This window comes from Notolabrus celidotus, chromosome 1, assembly GCF_009762535.1.
Source record: "Notolabrus celidotus isolate fNotCel1 chromosome 1, fNotCel1.pri, whole genome shotgun sequence".
Taxonomy (NCBI): domain Eukaryota; kingdom Metazoa; phylum Chordata; class Actinopteri; order Labriformes; family Labridae; genus Notolabrus; species Notolabrus celidotus.
This window is the reverse complement of record NC_048272.1, coordinates 22,824,724-22,840,152: the sequence shown is the minus strand read 5'-3', so window position 1 is coordinate 22,840,152 and position 15,429 is coordinate 22,824,724. Positions and strand designations below refer to the sequence as shown.

Below are 15,429 nucleotides of genomic sequence, written 5' to 3'. Positions count from 1 at the left end.
TTTTTGTGATTGTTTAATCACACAAATTTAATTTATTTATTATTAATATTTGAATTCATTTTTTTAATTTAATATTATTTTTGCACTTCATGTAAAGCGTATTTAAGTACCTAGAAAAGTGCTTTATACGTTTTTTCAATTACTATGATTATTATTATTTTATTATTATTATTGAATGAAATTAAAGTACCCAAATTTGGATCATATAACAACATAACTTTATTGCAGTCAGGGTGACTATATGTGTTTGTTTGACTATATATGTTTATATATATATATATATATGTGTGTATATATATTGTTGTGTTGTGTATATATTAACAGCTCTACTGTTAGTGTTGTGTTCAGTGTAGATGATGTGAATTCCTACAGTGTGAAGTTGGTGAAGGCATCAGGAGGGGGCAGAGTTAAGAGAGTGTGTGTGCGAGCGGGAGGGAGGAAAAAGGAGAGTTTTTTCATGGTTGAACGGTTGGTTGTTTTGGGTTGCTGTTGTAATTGTTGTAACTGGCGTGGTCATGGCTGACAGTGACCGGGAATTAAAAGGAGTTACTACGAATCGGCTCGTGATTTTCTACAGCGTCCAGGACGGACGTTACATTGGTGTCAGAAGTGTAAATACCGAACTTTCTACGCTAAACTGTGTTAGCCACATCTAGCTTGGAATCGACTAACTTCAATCGTCAGTTACAATGATGGCTGAACGTGACGGGAGCAGGGCTCGTCAGAAAGTCAAGGAGGAGGTAATGGACGATGGACAGTCTTACATGCCGGCGGATGTGATGGACTTTGACCGTGCAGCAGGGCACATGAGCCGCTTGAGACAGACAGCCAGGAGGCTAGCGGCGGACACCGGTTTCAGCCCATCAAGCGCAGGTGCAGCGGCCAGAAGCGGTACCTGTTTGCTTCCGGTCTGAGTCCTTGGCTTGTCCCCTGGCCTGGGTCTCCCGCGGCGGGTTGGGTTCTTCGGTCTGACTGCTCTCGCGGCCCGGGTGCTGGGCTGAACCGCTCGGCTGATCTGACGCAAGTGGTATCATCTGCACCAGTGGTGGTCTTGTTACACAAATAGAACACAGCACGGCGGCAACCCTCTGCGACCCAAGCTTCAGTAATGATTGTGGACACTAAGGGTTGCTTAATCATTAGTATCACCGCACAGGTTTTTTTTGGCGTCATGGTGAGATGGTCCCTCTCCATCTAAGTGTCTTAGGTCTCTCTCTCCTTCTCTTTCCCTGTCCCTTTGTATATCCTTATGTAATCTTTCTTTTACTTTCTCTTATTTTTTTTTTGGCCCACCTAGGTGCGCACGCCCTCTTTTACAGAACATGATATTAGCTGCCAATAAAAGATAGGCCAGAGTTCAAAGAGGGATGGTGATGGTCCCATGCACACAGTCACAAGCACAGAAGAAAAAGGTTTTCTTTCTTTTCTTTTGCTGCAAGAATAAATTGCATTAATATTTGACAGTTTGTGACAAACATGACACAAACCAGAAATATATATGCAGACAAGAGTAAAAAAAAAAAAAAAAAAAAAGGGTAAAATCTGCAGTATGCCAAAAGTCCCAGGATGTCTACTGAACATTTCACAGTATGCAACGGACCAGTCTGCCTCGCGTATGGTTTCCCACAATGCACAGCGCTTGTTCCGCTTTTTCTTTTCTCTTCATTTTTGATGGGGGAAAATCCGTTTTTTGGGTAATGTCAAAGTTATTGAATTACATACAAACCACTTCTCAACTTTTTAAATCATTATTGGTGCTAAATAAGCATTTTCTCTATCGGCTTCACCGTGTTTTACTTCCGCTGTTTGAAACTGGAAATTCAGTGATGTCTGACCCAGCATACTGCAACACAGACCTAATACAACAGTCATACTACATACTAAATTCAAACGCAGTATGTAGTAGGCATTACCTACTGCCTACTACATTAGTAAGTAGTATGTAGCAGGTCGTTTCAAAAACCGACTGAGTCTTATCCTATCTTGGTGTTGGGTCTCTGTTCATAATTTGACAGTCTAGACCTCCTATGTTTGTAATAGCGACTTGCGATAACGTTTGTTGTGATTTGGCGCTTTACGAATAAAGATTGATTGATTGTAGCAGCTGGAGTCTGGCACGTCCACAGCAGCAGAGATCCAGAGGAACCTATGAGACAAGGGAGCTCAGGGACTCCAGAAAGGTCTATGGTTAGTAACTTTAATGGGACAGAAAGAGTTAAAGTAATTGATGGGGGGGAAGGGTGAGATAGGATCCCAGTGTGCCGGTCTAAGCCTATAGCAGCATAACTAAGAGCTGGTCCAAGCCTGATCCAGCTCTAACTATAAGCTTTATCAAAAAGGAAAGTTTGAAGCCTACTCTTAAAAGTAGAGACTGGTAGATGATTCCAAAGGAGAGGGGCCTTATATCTGAAGGCTCTTCCTCCCATACTACTTTTAGAGACTTTAGGTACGATAGGCCTGCATGTTGGGAGCATAGTGTTCTAAAGGGGTAGTAGGGCACTATAGGGCATCAACCCTGAAAACAAACTGGGTGTTAATACATCCCTGAAGAAAAAATTAGATCCAACAAATAAAAGTCAAAAGTCTGTCTTCATTCCAGTTGATTTTAATTATCAAATGTACACCATGTCATGTTTTAGTTTCACATTACAACACCCATTACCTAATAGAAAAAACCAAAGGTTCTTTTTTTCCCCATACAAAAATCCTCTTATCCCTTAAGTATCAAAAGTAGCAATGATTAGGAAACATCTCGAGACACACAGACAGATTCATCGACAGGATTTACACACAAATCAAAAGCCTGACTTCTCATCTTTAAGCTCAGATCTGCTTTTGATGCTTTATTTGTTTAATGTAGTGATGTAGTGATCTGATGTTACCGTACAGGCAGAGAGTTACTGGTAGAGAAAAGGAGGAGGATTTTCTGTCATGATTTCATCCAAACAAGAGAGCTGGATCTCGTAAATCAGATCAAAACTGAGCCGCAAAGTTAGAAGTCAGATGTGTTTGTGTGAAAATACAGCTGGAGGGACAAAACAGAACAGCTACGAACCCACAACTCTACTGCGTAAAAGAGTAGTCTATTGTACAGTGCAGGATCCAGTAGTGTGAAGGCAGCTTTTTAACAGTCACTGATTTATTTTGGCAACGTTATGCATGGGATTCTGACAGAGCAAAAAATCAACAACAAACATCAGTAGTCAGGTACATTTAGACGCTCCAGTCAATGCAAGTCTGACCGAGCAACACTTAAAAGAAACAAACGTACAGACAGAACATTGAATTGTCTTGATTTAGAGGTTTCTTTCACAGCACTTTGTCATTTTAAGTTAACTTCACTACCACAGATTTAGTCATTTTTTGGCTGGTTCCCCTTTGGAAGATTCAGTTCCTCTCTGTGCTTCCTGGTCCACAATCAACCGATAAACCTCCCAGGATTAAAACGTCCCTTATTTTTAGTTTCCTCCTCAAACAAAGTGCTGTGTGATTCCAGTTATTTTTCTGAGCGTGAGCACTTGAAAAGTTTATCTCCACTCAGCCCAAACCTTTTACAAATCCAGAATATTATGTGTCAGGACATGCTCATCAACTTGTCATGTAAAATCCAGCATTTAAGTGTTAAAACCATCGTCAAGTCAAGTGCAAGATTCATCAATTGATTATTCCCGAGCAGCTTAAATCTTTCTTTACAACTGGAGCTTAAGGCAAATTCTTTAAACTACCACTTTCAACATTTGGCCTCTGATTCACTACCGAAAATACATTCACAGATGACTTCAATTTGTTGTAGTCCAACGTTTGAAAGGGCAGTTTAACAGGCAACGGACATTGTGATAGGTTATTCAGTTTCAGGGCAGAAAGTCGTCGAAACATCTGATTGGAAATGAGAACTACATAAGCACATAAAGCATTATAAAGCAACTTTGTTTATTAGTCTTCTGCAGTGCTGCAAATTTGTCTGCTCAAATAGGTATGAAAAAATGGCGTGGGTGTGGGTGTTGGTGGAGTGTCAGCAGGTTACTTGGTGCATCATGGGACGGTGACATGGAAAGGGGAGCCTGGGATGTGGTCCTCGCCCCACTTCACCACCAGGATGTAGTTTCCCCGCTCCTTCAGCACGTAGCTCACGTTGTACTGCAGGTTACCCAAGTGTTTGACCAGAACCTCCTCACAGGGGACCTGAGGGCCGTGCACGCCCACCAGGAGCATGTTCTTACCTGAGGAGAGAGCCAGGAAAATAAGAATCCAAACAAATCTCAACGGAGACGTTTATAAATGAGATAAATGACACCAAAGTTATCACATGTAGATTATCTGGACAGTTAAAGAACAGTGCATACATAGAATAATCTTAGTGTGGCAAAACCGTACTAAACATTGGAAACTATCTAAGAATAAGTAGCGTTGGAAACCAGACGTGATGGAAACTTGCAGTACTTGACACTTTTTGGTAATTAAAGCTGGGGTTGGTAGTCAGATTTAGATACACTTTTTGTTATACTGGTTAGACGGAGATCTGAAGACACGCTACATTCAAATTCATGCTAGTTTTCCGAGACTACCAACCCTAGCTTTAAAGAGTCGTACTTTGGTGTTCTTACCAGCCTTACTGCAGTCCACAGAGAAGCTGCTCCTCTGGCCCACAAAGGCCTTGCTCAGGCCGGGGCCCCGACTGAGAACCTTACTAGCGTCTGAATCACCCGGCCTTGGCATGGCACTCTGACTGAAGCTGCTTCTGGACGCTCTTATCGCTGGATCCACCATTAGTGTTGAGGTCTCGCTGGCATTGGTCACGTTCACCAGACGTTGACCTGAGAGGAACAACAGTGGTTTTGATGATTGTTAGTAAGACTTTCTTTGAGCTGACGATAGAAAAAAGTTACTGTGTGAGCTTCATGTTAGTTTACAATGACATTCCCCACGTTACCTGTTACTGTCGCCTTAAAGGGACTACCACTGATGTGGTTCGGCCCCCCGTATTTGACACTGATCAGGTAGTTTCCAGGTGCCATGGGAGTGTAGTGAACCTTGTAACCCTCTGGGACCTCCTGGCAGTCCATCTTTACTTTGGATGGACCCTCGATGGTTACGCCCAGGGCCCCGGGGCCTGCCTTAGTGTTGTTGATGATGAACTCCGACTGATTACCTGCAAGATTCAAACACTCTGCTTTAAAACTAGAGGAGATTATCACCGTGTTTGGGTCTTTTCTTTTTTTAAAGTTATATTTTTGGGGCATTTTCGCCTTTGTGGATTGGACAGCTGAAGGGAGACAGGAGCTGTTGGGAGTAGAGAGTGGGGGAAGACATGCAGCTAATGGTCTTGACCAGGAGTTAAACCAGTGACCTCTGCGATGAGGACTAAAGCCTCTAAACATGGGGAGCACTTACACATGGGGAGCACTTACACAGGACTTCCACCAGATCTGTGTCCGGTCCGGCTCCATGCTCTCTCGTCCGTCAACACCCACCGGTTGCGTTTTCAGAAAGCAGCACGGAGCAGGATCTCCGGACAGCTGGTTTTCCTGTGGTAATTACTGAATCAAGGATTCTCCTCCTCCTCTCCTCGTCCATGTTGTCTTTCTGTTCCTCTGAAACCCTCTGACCTGTTGACTCCAGGCCTGGCTCCGCTCATCATGACGGTTTGTTGTTGTAGTTAAGTCAAATACGATCTGGTGATAACACAGAGTGTTTTATTCTGTAAATTAACCAGATGTTTTCATTTTGTTTTGGTGCCTGACTTCCTGTCCCGCTCCATCTGCTCTGTTGAGATTGATGCGTCATGTTCCGGCATCCGGCAAAAATAGAAGTCTTGTGTATCTAAACTGGAGGGATCCGAACTGCTGGATCAGAGATGCAGGCAGAACGCAACGGAGTGGATCCAGTGGAAGTTAACACATTGACTAGAATAGAAACATATCAGATCCGGTGCTGTGACGGATCAGAGACGGATCTGGTGGAATTTGGCTGTTAGACCACTAGGCCACAAGCGTACCCCGTGTTTGGGTCTTTTAAGCCTCTAAATCATATGTGTCAAACTCAAGGCCCACGGGCCAAGTCCGGCCCACGGTGGCATTATCTTTGGCCCGCGAGATAATATCAAATTATTTATAGAGCTGGCCCGACGGTATTTTGCACGCACCACTAAAACTACAAGTCCCACAATGCACTGCATGTCAATCGAGGGCCCGCATGCGAGAGCCGTTACCCGACTCCGCTCATCATCAGCCTTATGAAGCTAGTCACCTGCAGTCAACTTTGAGCTTTCCCTCTCCCCCAAAAACGGCTAAACGAAAGGTGGACTTTGAAAACAGGGGGGTTCAAGACAGGTGGGAGGCAGAGTATATGCATGTGCGCAACAGAGGAACTTTTGGGATTAAGATCAAAGCATGGCACAACTACGGGGAAAGATCTCTTTGAAGAGGTATCCAGATGTGTAAATGAAATGAGGCTGCCTTTGGATAAGCGTGTGGGACTGACGACGGATGAGCGCCGCGAAGTGCAGGCAAAAGAGTGGATTAGTGGGCAGGATCCGGGAGAAGATGCGGGAGGAAAACAGCGCAGGTGAGCTGACAGTTTATCACTGCATCATACATCAGGAATCGCTGTGTGGCAAAGCCTTGAAATGGACCATGTGATGAGCACCGTAACATGAGCAGTTAACTTCATAAGAGCCAAAGGTTTAAATCAGCGCCAGTTCCAGTCTTTTCTGGAGGAGTTGGGTTCAGAATGTGGGGACTTGCCCCATCACACAGAGGTGCGATGGCTAAGCCAAGAAAAAGTGCTGAAAAGGTGTTTCGAGTTGCGTGAGGAGGTCTGTCAGTTCATGGAGTGCAAAGGGAAAGACACAACAGAGCTCCGTGATACAAAGTTGCTGTGTGAAGTGGCGTTTCTGTGTGATCTCAATGCGCTCAACCTGCAGCTTCAGGGGCGGGGCCGTGTGATCACAGACGCTGCAGTGAGGGCTTTTAAAACCACCCCCCCCCCCGTGTGGGACACGCAGATGCTGCAAGAAAACTTGAGCCATTCTCCGTGCTGCCAAACTACCTGTGTGAACAACTGTTCTCTTTGATTAGGTTAAACAAAACATCTCACAGGAGTCGTCTTACTGATGACAGCTTCACTCAATCCTGAGGATTTCCTCAGCTCAGAGCCTGACCCCAAACATTGATAAACTTGCATCCAAGATGAGATGCTGAGAATCTGGCTTAGACTAGTGTGCATCACAAAGCAGCAGACTGAGCTTTAATGTTTCCTTTTTGCACTTTTTCTTGCTACCACAGGGCATTTTTGGTTTTCTTTGCAGAACTTTTTTTGCTAATGTTGTTGGCCTGTGGAAAAATATTTTCAAAAGAAATTAGTAAAGCTCATTCATTAGATAAGCTGCAGATTGAGCAATAAGAAATGAATGCAACATATTTTTCATTTTTTAAATGTTTATAGGCAATAACTTAAGCTTTGCTAATTCAATGTTCAATATGTGCAATAAGTTCATTTCAATAAGTTTTGCAATAAACGTTGTCGGTGTGGTTTGTTTGTGTGAATGTTCGTCAGCAGAGCTACGGAAAAACTGAAGACATGGCAAAGGAACAACCTGGAGTACTTGTGGATTTGTTTTGCCTTTATAGACAGAAGTAAAGAGGTCATGTGACAGCTCATCAGAGAGGTAACCCACCTGTTGTGCCTCTCTCCAGTCCAGCTCCATAGGCTGAAACCAGACCAGGCTCTCCTGTCTGTCCTGGTTCTCCGACTCTGACCTGGAAAGGACTTCCTGGTATATGCGACCCGTTGAACTTGACATCGATGGTGTGGATGCCGTTCTCCCTGGGGATGAACCGCACGGCATACTTGTCTGGAGGACAGAACAGAGGGAGGATGTCACTCTTTGTTGATATGTCCTCTTCAGACTGAAGCATCAAGGCCACAGGGACCTCCAGACTTTGAGACACACACAGACCTTTCTCCAGCTCAGTGACGGCACACTCCTCCAGCGCTCCAGAGGGACTGTGGACTTTGGCTGTCATCTTTCCCTTTGCTCCGTTTAGACGCACTGCAAAGGATGCTGGGTGATTCACCTTCAGACCAGACTCCTATCAAGGTCAGAGACAGGGTCAGTATACACGGGAAACAATGAGCCAACCAGTGCTGCATTGACCAATTGAGGAGTTAACCATTTGATCACAGACAAGAACACAGATCAGTTTGGACTTTTGGGAACGATTATCGACATCTTTCACGACAGACAAAACCATAAATCATATGGAAACTAATGGACAGATTAGTCAACATTCAGAGTAATTACAACTTGGAGACACTTAAAAGGGACACACTCACCTCCCTGTAGAGGAGGGACACAAACACAAACACTGGTCCTGTGTTTAGTTTCTATTCTATTCTCTCTATTTCTATCATTTATCGTCATGTGACGTTCTGACCTTCTTCTGCTCTTACCTGAGCGCCTGTTGGTGGCTACAGCAGACAGAGGCAGACCGCCACAGTGTTAGAGAGAAGAGTCGGATACTTTAAGTTTTATAGTACAGTATTTTTAAACCATGATTGTTTAAATGTGTTAGATTATAAGTAGGGATGTAAGGATATATTGCAAGAAGGTAAAAAATCGATACAAATAAGGGTGGATGAAGATCAATTCAACAAAATTTGTATCTGGATGTTATTTTAAACAGTAGAAGGCGCTATCTACATTTCACTCTGCTTGTTCAACATCATGAAGTCTCTTGTGCTGCTCTCTCGTCACTCGCTGAGTGGAGGTGTTTTAAGTTTAAAGCATGTTTCAGAATCAGCGGCGATGCTCAGCTCGGGGCTGCAGCTGAGTGACAGGTCTCCACGAGTGCTTTTTTTCTCCGACGTCGGACTGATTATGACCCGGTAGCGCTCCCGGCTGACACATGACCGTGTTCACATGCTTATTTTTCTCATTAGGAATGAGAAAACTGGACACTGGGTCCAAAATCTGATTCTGTTCAGTTGTCCTGTTGCAGTAAATCCACATGTTGTAGTCTGAGTCTTCACTCTATGATCATGCGTCTGCGGAGATTATTTATACGCCTGCTCCTCACGTTGATATTCAGCGTGTTTAACATTTTTTACACCTCAATATAATCCGTAGCTGTTTAACACTGTTAGTAATATACATTGTGTCATGAAGTAAAATTTGATTTAGGGGGAAAAAACGCATTTGGCATTATTTTTGACATGGAAAACATTCACATTTTTTAAATTATTAAACGATAATTGATCTTTAACATTTCCAAAGATCGATCATGGAAAATACTTGAAATGTACATCCCTAATTAAAAGAGATTTACCTTATTTGCTTTAATGTTTTATACTTTCATTTGGGAATTTTTCACTTTCCATTTCTCTATAATTGTTCTGAAATCTTCCAACAATGTATTTTTGTACGATGATTTTAGTTTTTTCAAGTTGCAGAAAAAACATGTGCAGTGGTTTTATTTGAGTTACAACACACCTTAAAAATGAAAAAAGATTAATTTGTTTACAAAGAAATGTGAGAGAAAAAATATATACTGCAACTGTCCATATCTGAGAATTGAAATAAAATAATAGTTATTTCAATTTTGAGTTCAATCCAGTTTTCTTGAAAAACGTGAGTGAATCGTACCGTGAACCAAAAATCAGGATTCAAATCGAAACGTGGGTTGAGTGTATCCTTACATCCCTATTTATAAGTAAACAAGTAATAGAGGATCTTGTAGTGTAAGGTACTTACACCGTACTATAAGACTCAGAGTTACTGAACAGAGAGAAGGCTATAGGCTACAGTCCGTCTACAGCTACACACAAACTACAGTCAACACAAGCTCTGTTGCTCCCTGCGCCTGTCTGCTGTAGCTACGCAACCAGGAGCTGACGATCCTGCTGATGGTGATGATGAAGAAGATGATGAAGAAGATGACGGTGCTGTTAAAAGCCTTTAAATGAAACACAAGAGAAACACCAGCAGTTCCACACCAGACAGAAGAGGGACGACCAGAGCCAGGCAAATCAGTCCAGGATTTTAAATCCAGTGTGCAAGGTTCCCCAGAGGATAAACCACGTTTTAGTAGGACCTTCTGTAAGCATTTTCAGTGAGTATCTGTGGATCTGAGATAAGACTCTTTTGTAAACATGTTGTCATGAGGTTGAAGCTGAAGGAAGAAGTCAATGAGGCAAACAATCATCTCTCTTTGAATACATCAAAATCAACTGTTTGATCTTTCATCCTGCAGAAAAGTCAATTTATTTTGGTTCCAGTTTCTCAAATTTGGCTTTTCTACATGATTGGATGTTAACATTTTGGGTGCAGACATCTTATCTTAACAGTTTAATTTATTAATAGATAGTTCAAGTCCAAAGTGAAAGTCCAGTAAACAATACATTATTGTTTACTACAACTCAGTCATATTACATTCCCATATTTATTTTTATTTATTGCTTAATCTGTCATTACCAACCATAATCTCACCATGTCTACCTGTCACTACTGAATCATTTTTAATACTGTCTGTAATTACTGCTATTTAATCTAAATTCCATTTGTAACATTGTATATGTCTAAATTGTATTCTATCTTTTTTTTATCTTTTATTTATCTATTTTATATTTTATTTATTTTATTTTACTTATTGAAACTTCTTTCTTGATTGTACTTCTGTCTGGGTTGCTGCAACAACTGAATTCCCCCCCCAGGGGATCAATAAAGTAATATCTTATGTTATCTTATCTTAACTTGCGGATCGGACCGTTTTATAGATTTTTTTAACTGATCAGGGATCGGCAATTTGAGCCCATCGTCTTGCCTCGATCATTTATATCAGCTGTCGTAAACTTAGAACAGTCTGCAGCGGAGCACAAACGTGTGTAGCATTACCAACCCTGTGGCTAAAATGTGTCAGCGACTTGAGAGTATTTTAAATTAGAAAGGGAAAACAGCCACTTGCGACCTTTGCAATATGGTTGTTGAGCTGCGTTCAATACTACCAATTTGATATGCAGTGGGATACAGTGCATTCACGAGGCCACAGAGGAAGACGCTGCTGTGCTGAAGCGTCAAACTTGTATTTTTTTAATTCATTTTTTATGATTCAAAATGTATTCGTTTTTACAAACATTCAAATAAAGACACACAAATAATGACAATACAATAAAACAAAAAAAATGTATGTATTTTCACCGTTTTTTGGCTGTAAATAATCTGTCAAATTTTGTTTGTTTTTTTCTCAGAATTTGTTTTGTCTGTTTTTTTTGTTGTTGTTTTTTTGTTGTTTGTTCTGCTCTGTATTTTGTTTTGTTTTATTTTTATTATTTTTATTTTATTGTATTGTCATTATTTGTGTATCTATATTTGAATGTTTGTAAAAACAAATACATTTCAAATCATAAAAAAAAAAGACAAACTCTTGGATGAAAAGATCCAAAAGCTTACAGAGAAGGTGGTTGAATTCATCGCGTTGGACTCATCTCTACATTTCAGACACGGCCTTATTTGAGATGTGCAACAAAGTTTGTGACAAGTTCGTGCTGTCAGAATTTAAAAAGACATTTGAAGCTGTGATGTCTGTCCCGTGTCAATGCACACTGGATATATTCCTTCATGCTCAACTCAAAGTATGCAGTATCGTATTTAACGACACTTATAGCAGGATGAAGACATGTTTGTTTACCTTTATTTATTTCTGTAAACAAAAAAAAAATAGTTTGCAGCTCTACTATCTAGGCAAATACAAGTAGGGGAGAGCGGGGTTGGTTGTCACACGGGTTGGTTGGCCAGAGAGCATCGCTCTCAAATGGATGTATGGACATTTCTCACCTACATAGTCTTCTCTGGAGTAAGACAGCTGAACTTGAGGTGAGAGGACTTTTTGTGTTTTTCAAGTCAAATTGTAAATATTCAGCTCCTCAGTATTTTTCTTCTAGGCTTTTAAACGATGGGTTTAAAACAAAACAAGTGTTACCCTTACAAAGTGTGAAGGGAAAGCTATAGTTTAGATGTTTATTAGCTAGCTAAATAGTTGTTAGATGGTTGTTAGCCTTGATGCTAGCAAAAAAATCCAGTTGGGGTTGGTCGTCTCATTCTCTTTGGGTTTGGTTGTCATACGTAACAACCAACCCATATGTTGGCAAAATCATGCATGGTGAAATGAGTTGGAGTGCGCAGACCCTACATTTGCCATCACTGTAACTCAGACAGTGACTGCATGTAGCCTAGTTGAGTCGGCCTTTATTGTTAGGCCTATTTGTTTTGATCTCTATGTTGTTATATAGGCTGGCCTAAAGATGTGTTTCCTCTTCATGTTCCTTGCTCATTTTATGTTAAAATGCATTAAGTTATGTAGGCCTATCACTTGTCAGTGCAATTAAACTTTCAAATTTAGTTCTGCCTTCTTGCCTTTTTTAAAAGATTTTTCCCATTGAAATAACATTGTGACAACCAACCCCATCACCGGGATGGTTGTCACGATGTGTCAGAGTGTCTTTGATAGTTATTTGCCTCTTTGTTACAATGAGTTGGAAAATGAGAGGGATACACATTTCAAGCCAACACCTTGAACACCTTCAATTTAATGTAGGAATGACTATTGAAACACGTTTTTATGATGAGCAATCATCAAAACAGTAAAAAGTGTGACAACCAACCCCGTTCTCCCCTACCAGACGAGGACACGATATTTAAAAAAACTGGATCGGGATCAGGGGCCAAAAAGCCAATAGAGACATCCCTAGAAGTGATTGTTTGTTAGAGTCCCAGTTTGTACCAAAGAACGTGTTCAGAGAGAGATGAAGGGTAATCATTCCCATGTTTGACTCCATGATGTTTCCTTTAGCGCCTCCCTCTGTCCAAAATGTAAACTTCACACAGGAAGGACTTGTTTGCCTGGCTGTGGCATCATTCAAGAGACCAGTTGCATAAAGAAGATTCAGATACTGAACCCTGACTCTAAGTGCTCCAGGAAGGGTTCGACTGATATGGGTTTTATGAGGCTGAAGTGTCTATAAAAGTATGATCTTCTTACTGTGGTGGAAAACAAAATCCTAAGTCTTGCTGCAAACGAGGCTCTGAAACCAGCACATTGGAGCAACAACAGTCAGATTGTTGTTTGTGCAGCAGAGATCTTTGATTCAGTGTAAAAATAATGATAAAGAACCATAACTACATCTTTTAACTGAACTCAATATCTGTGTTCTTGTTAAACCCAAACCAGTCGAACCCCTGCCCAACTCTTCTGCTCTGAATCTGAGTGAAATCCATCCATCGTCAAAGTTTTTATGCAACTGTGCCCTGAAGCCTTTCAGCAAGGCAGGGCGGGCTGGCTGTGGAGGTGTCTCCTCATGCCTCACCTGAAGGCCGGTAACAGTGAGGCGGCGAGCGTCATTCGCTGGAGCAACGACGGGAACCAGGTACGGGCTGTCGGGAATGTGCTGCTCGTTGAACTTCACAGAAACCTCATAATCACCTGGAGAGCGAGAACACGAGGAGTCAGAGAAAACACACACACACACTGTTAACCATGATGATGATTCATTCAAACATCTCTCTACCAGGCTCCTGGGCGATGTAAGAGACCCCACAGGATCCGTCTTTGCGGTCCTCAAAGGAGATTTCCGCCCTGCTGGGTCCTTCTACTGCGATAGCCAGACCACCAGCTCCTGCCTCTCTCGTCCAGATACTGAACTCAGCTGATGGAGAGAAAAACATGTAAGAAACTCCTTAAACATGATCCTCCTTGTGAAGCTGTCTGTGGGAATATATTTGTACCTGGCTCCCCTGCCAGCGCTCCCTCCAGTCCTGGACCTCCCGCTTTCACTTTGGCGGCCCCGCCCTCTCCCAGCGGCCCCACGGTGAACTGGAAAGGGCTTCCGGGCACGTGCACACCCTTGTACTTCACACTCACACTGTGCACACCCATCTCTGTGGGAACGAAGCGCACGCAGTAGGTGTCGTTACCTGCAGCCACCAGCTCGGCCGGCTGCCCGGCTCCGGAGGGGTTGGTGACCTCAGCGGTGACGTCCTTCATGTCGATCGCTGCAAAGAGAGTGTTATTACTTCAGTGTGTGTTCAAGGACTTCTTTTATTTGACTTAGTCTGTTACCTGTTTGTCAAAGGTGTGTGCAGATATCAGAGGTAAGTTTTGTGATTATTAAATACCCTACGAGGGATTCTCTGAAGCTCTCAGACAAACAATCTGCAATATAATAAGGCTCATCATGTTGCAAACCTTGCTTAGTACACCCCAGCATTAAACCCTATAGGGCTCTACAACGCACCCTCCACCCTGCCTGAGCAGCGTGCATCATTGACCCAAATGCCCCTCGCTGCCTTTGCCCGGCCTGCAAGCACCAGACCAGAGAGGCCAGAGATGAGGCGCACACGGCCCGGGGAGAGGCTCTGATCCTGGGCCGCGGCAGAGGAACGACTCCTATGAGCTCCAGACCACCAGAGGGAGCAGTAGGAGCGACAGGGAGAGAGGAGCTGTCGAGAGAGGACCAGGAGGAACCAGCTCACTGGATGAAAGAGGATGAAAAAGAGAGGGGAGAGACGAGGGGCGGAAGGCAAAGAAGGAAAGAAAGAAAAGCTGAGGAAAGAAAAGATAATAAAGTACAACGTAAAGAGCAACAAGAAGAGAGAATACAAAGGCAGAACAAACAGTTATGCAAGTAAATTAAAGCAAATTAATAGAATAAGATCGAGGAGAAGAGGCAGGATGGGAAAAGAAAAATGGAACAAGAAAAAACAGAAGAAAAGAAGAGATCAAGAAAGGACAACAGATACATCTGACAGACTTTGGCAGAGCAGGAGTCTGAAACAACAAACGGGAGAAATATCAGAGCTTCAGGCGGGAGACTTTCAAGAGCAAAAGAAGAAGAAGAATCAGCTCAGATTTGAGACACTGATGTGTTGACTAAACTTTAGGAATATCTTCATTGTTGCAATTTGGCTTTAGCTGCATCATCTTTTTTTTCTCAGAGCGAGTCGGGACCGCATCATGGCGAGAGGTTGGATATCCAAACAATCAAGATGCAGGGCTCTCAAGTTTTGAACTCAGTTCGGGGTGGGGGGGTGGGGGTGCAGACAGATTGCATCTTCTAACCTGCGATCAGTCTGCATTGTGCATGTGCATGCTTTTCTTTGGAACGTAACATTGTTGCGTTTTTTTACCCAGAAACAGTGATGCTATTGTCTGATTGGCTGTTTGGTAGCTTTATTTCTTTCTTTCTTTTTGATTAGCTGGTGCGTGGCAAGCTGATTCTGAACTATACGCGAAACCCACTTGATCCCTACCTGTTCCACAGTTTAAAGAAAAGCAGCTCAACTTGGTTGGAGTTGTCCTAGTAATTACTCTGCGTGAGAAATACAAAGTGTGTTGTGTGAGCCTGTGAACAGGATGAAATGCATGTGTCTCACGAGAC

At 42.5% G+C, this 15,429-nt stretch overlaps 1 protein-coding gene across 1 annotated transcript in view; it reads right to left on the bottom strand.

The window, feature by feature from the left end:
- Positions 1-2,587: 2,587 nt before the first annotated feature.
- The window catches only part of LOC117821206 (filamin-B), a 94,025-nt gene continuing 81,183 nt past the window's right edge, over positions 2,588-15,429 (bottom strand). The window contains 8 exon segments of the mRNA XM_034695315.1: positions 2,588-4,220; positions 4,605-4,814; positions 4,931-5,149; positions 7,676-7,852; positions 7,958-8,090; positions 13,360-13,475; positions 13,561-13,698; positions 13,778-14,044. Coding sequence (XP_034551206.1) covers positions 4,033-4,220; positions 4,605-4,814; positions 4,931-5,149; positions 7,676-7,852; positions 7,958-8,090; positions 13,360-13,475; positions 13,561-13,698; positions 13,778-14,044 — 1,448 coding nt within the window. The 3' untranslated portion in view covers positions 2,588-4,032.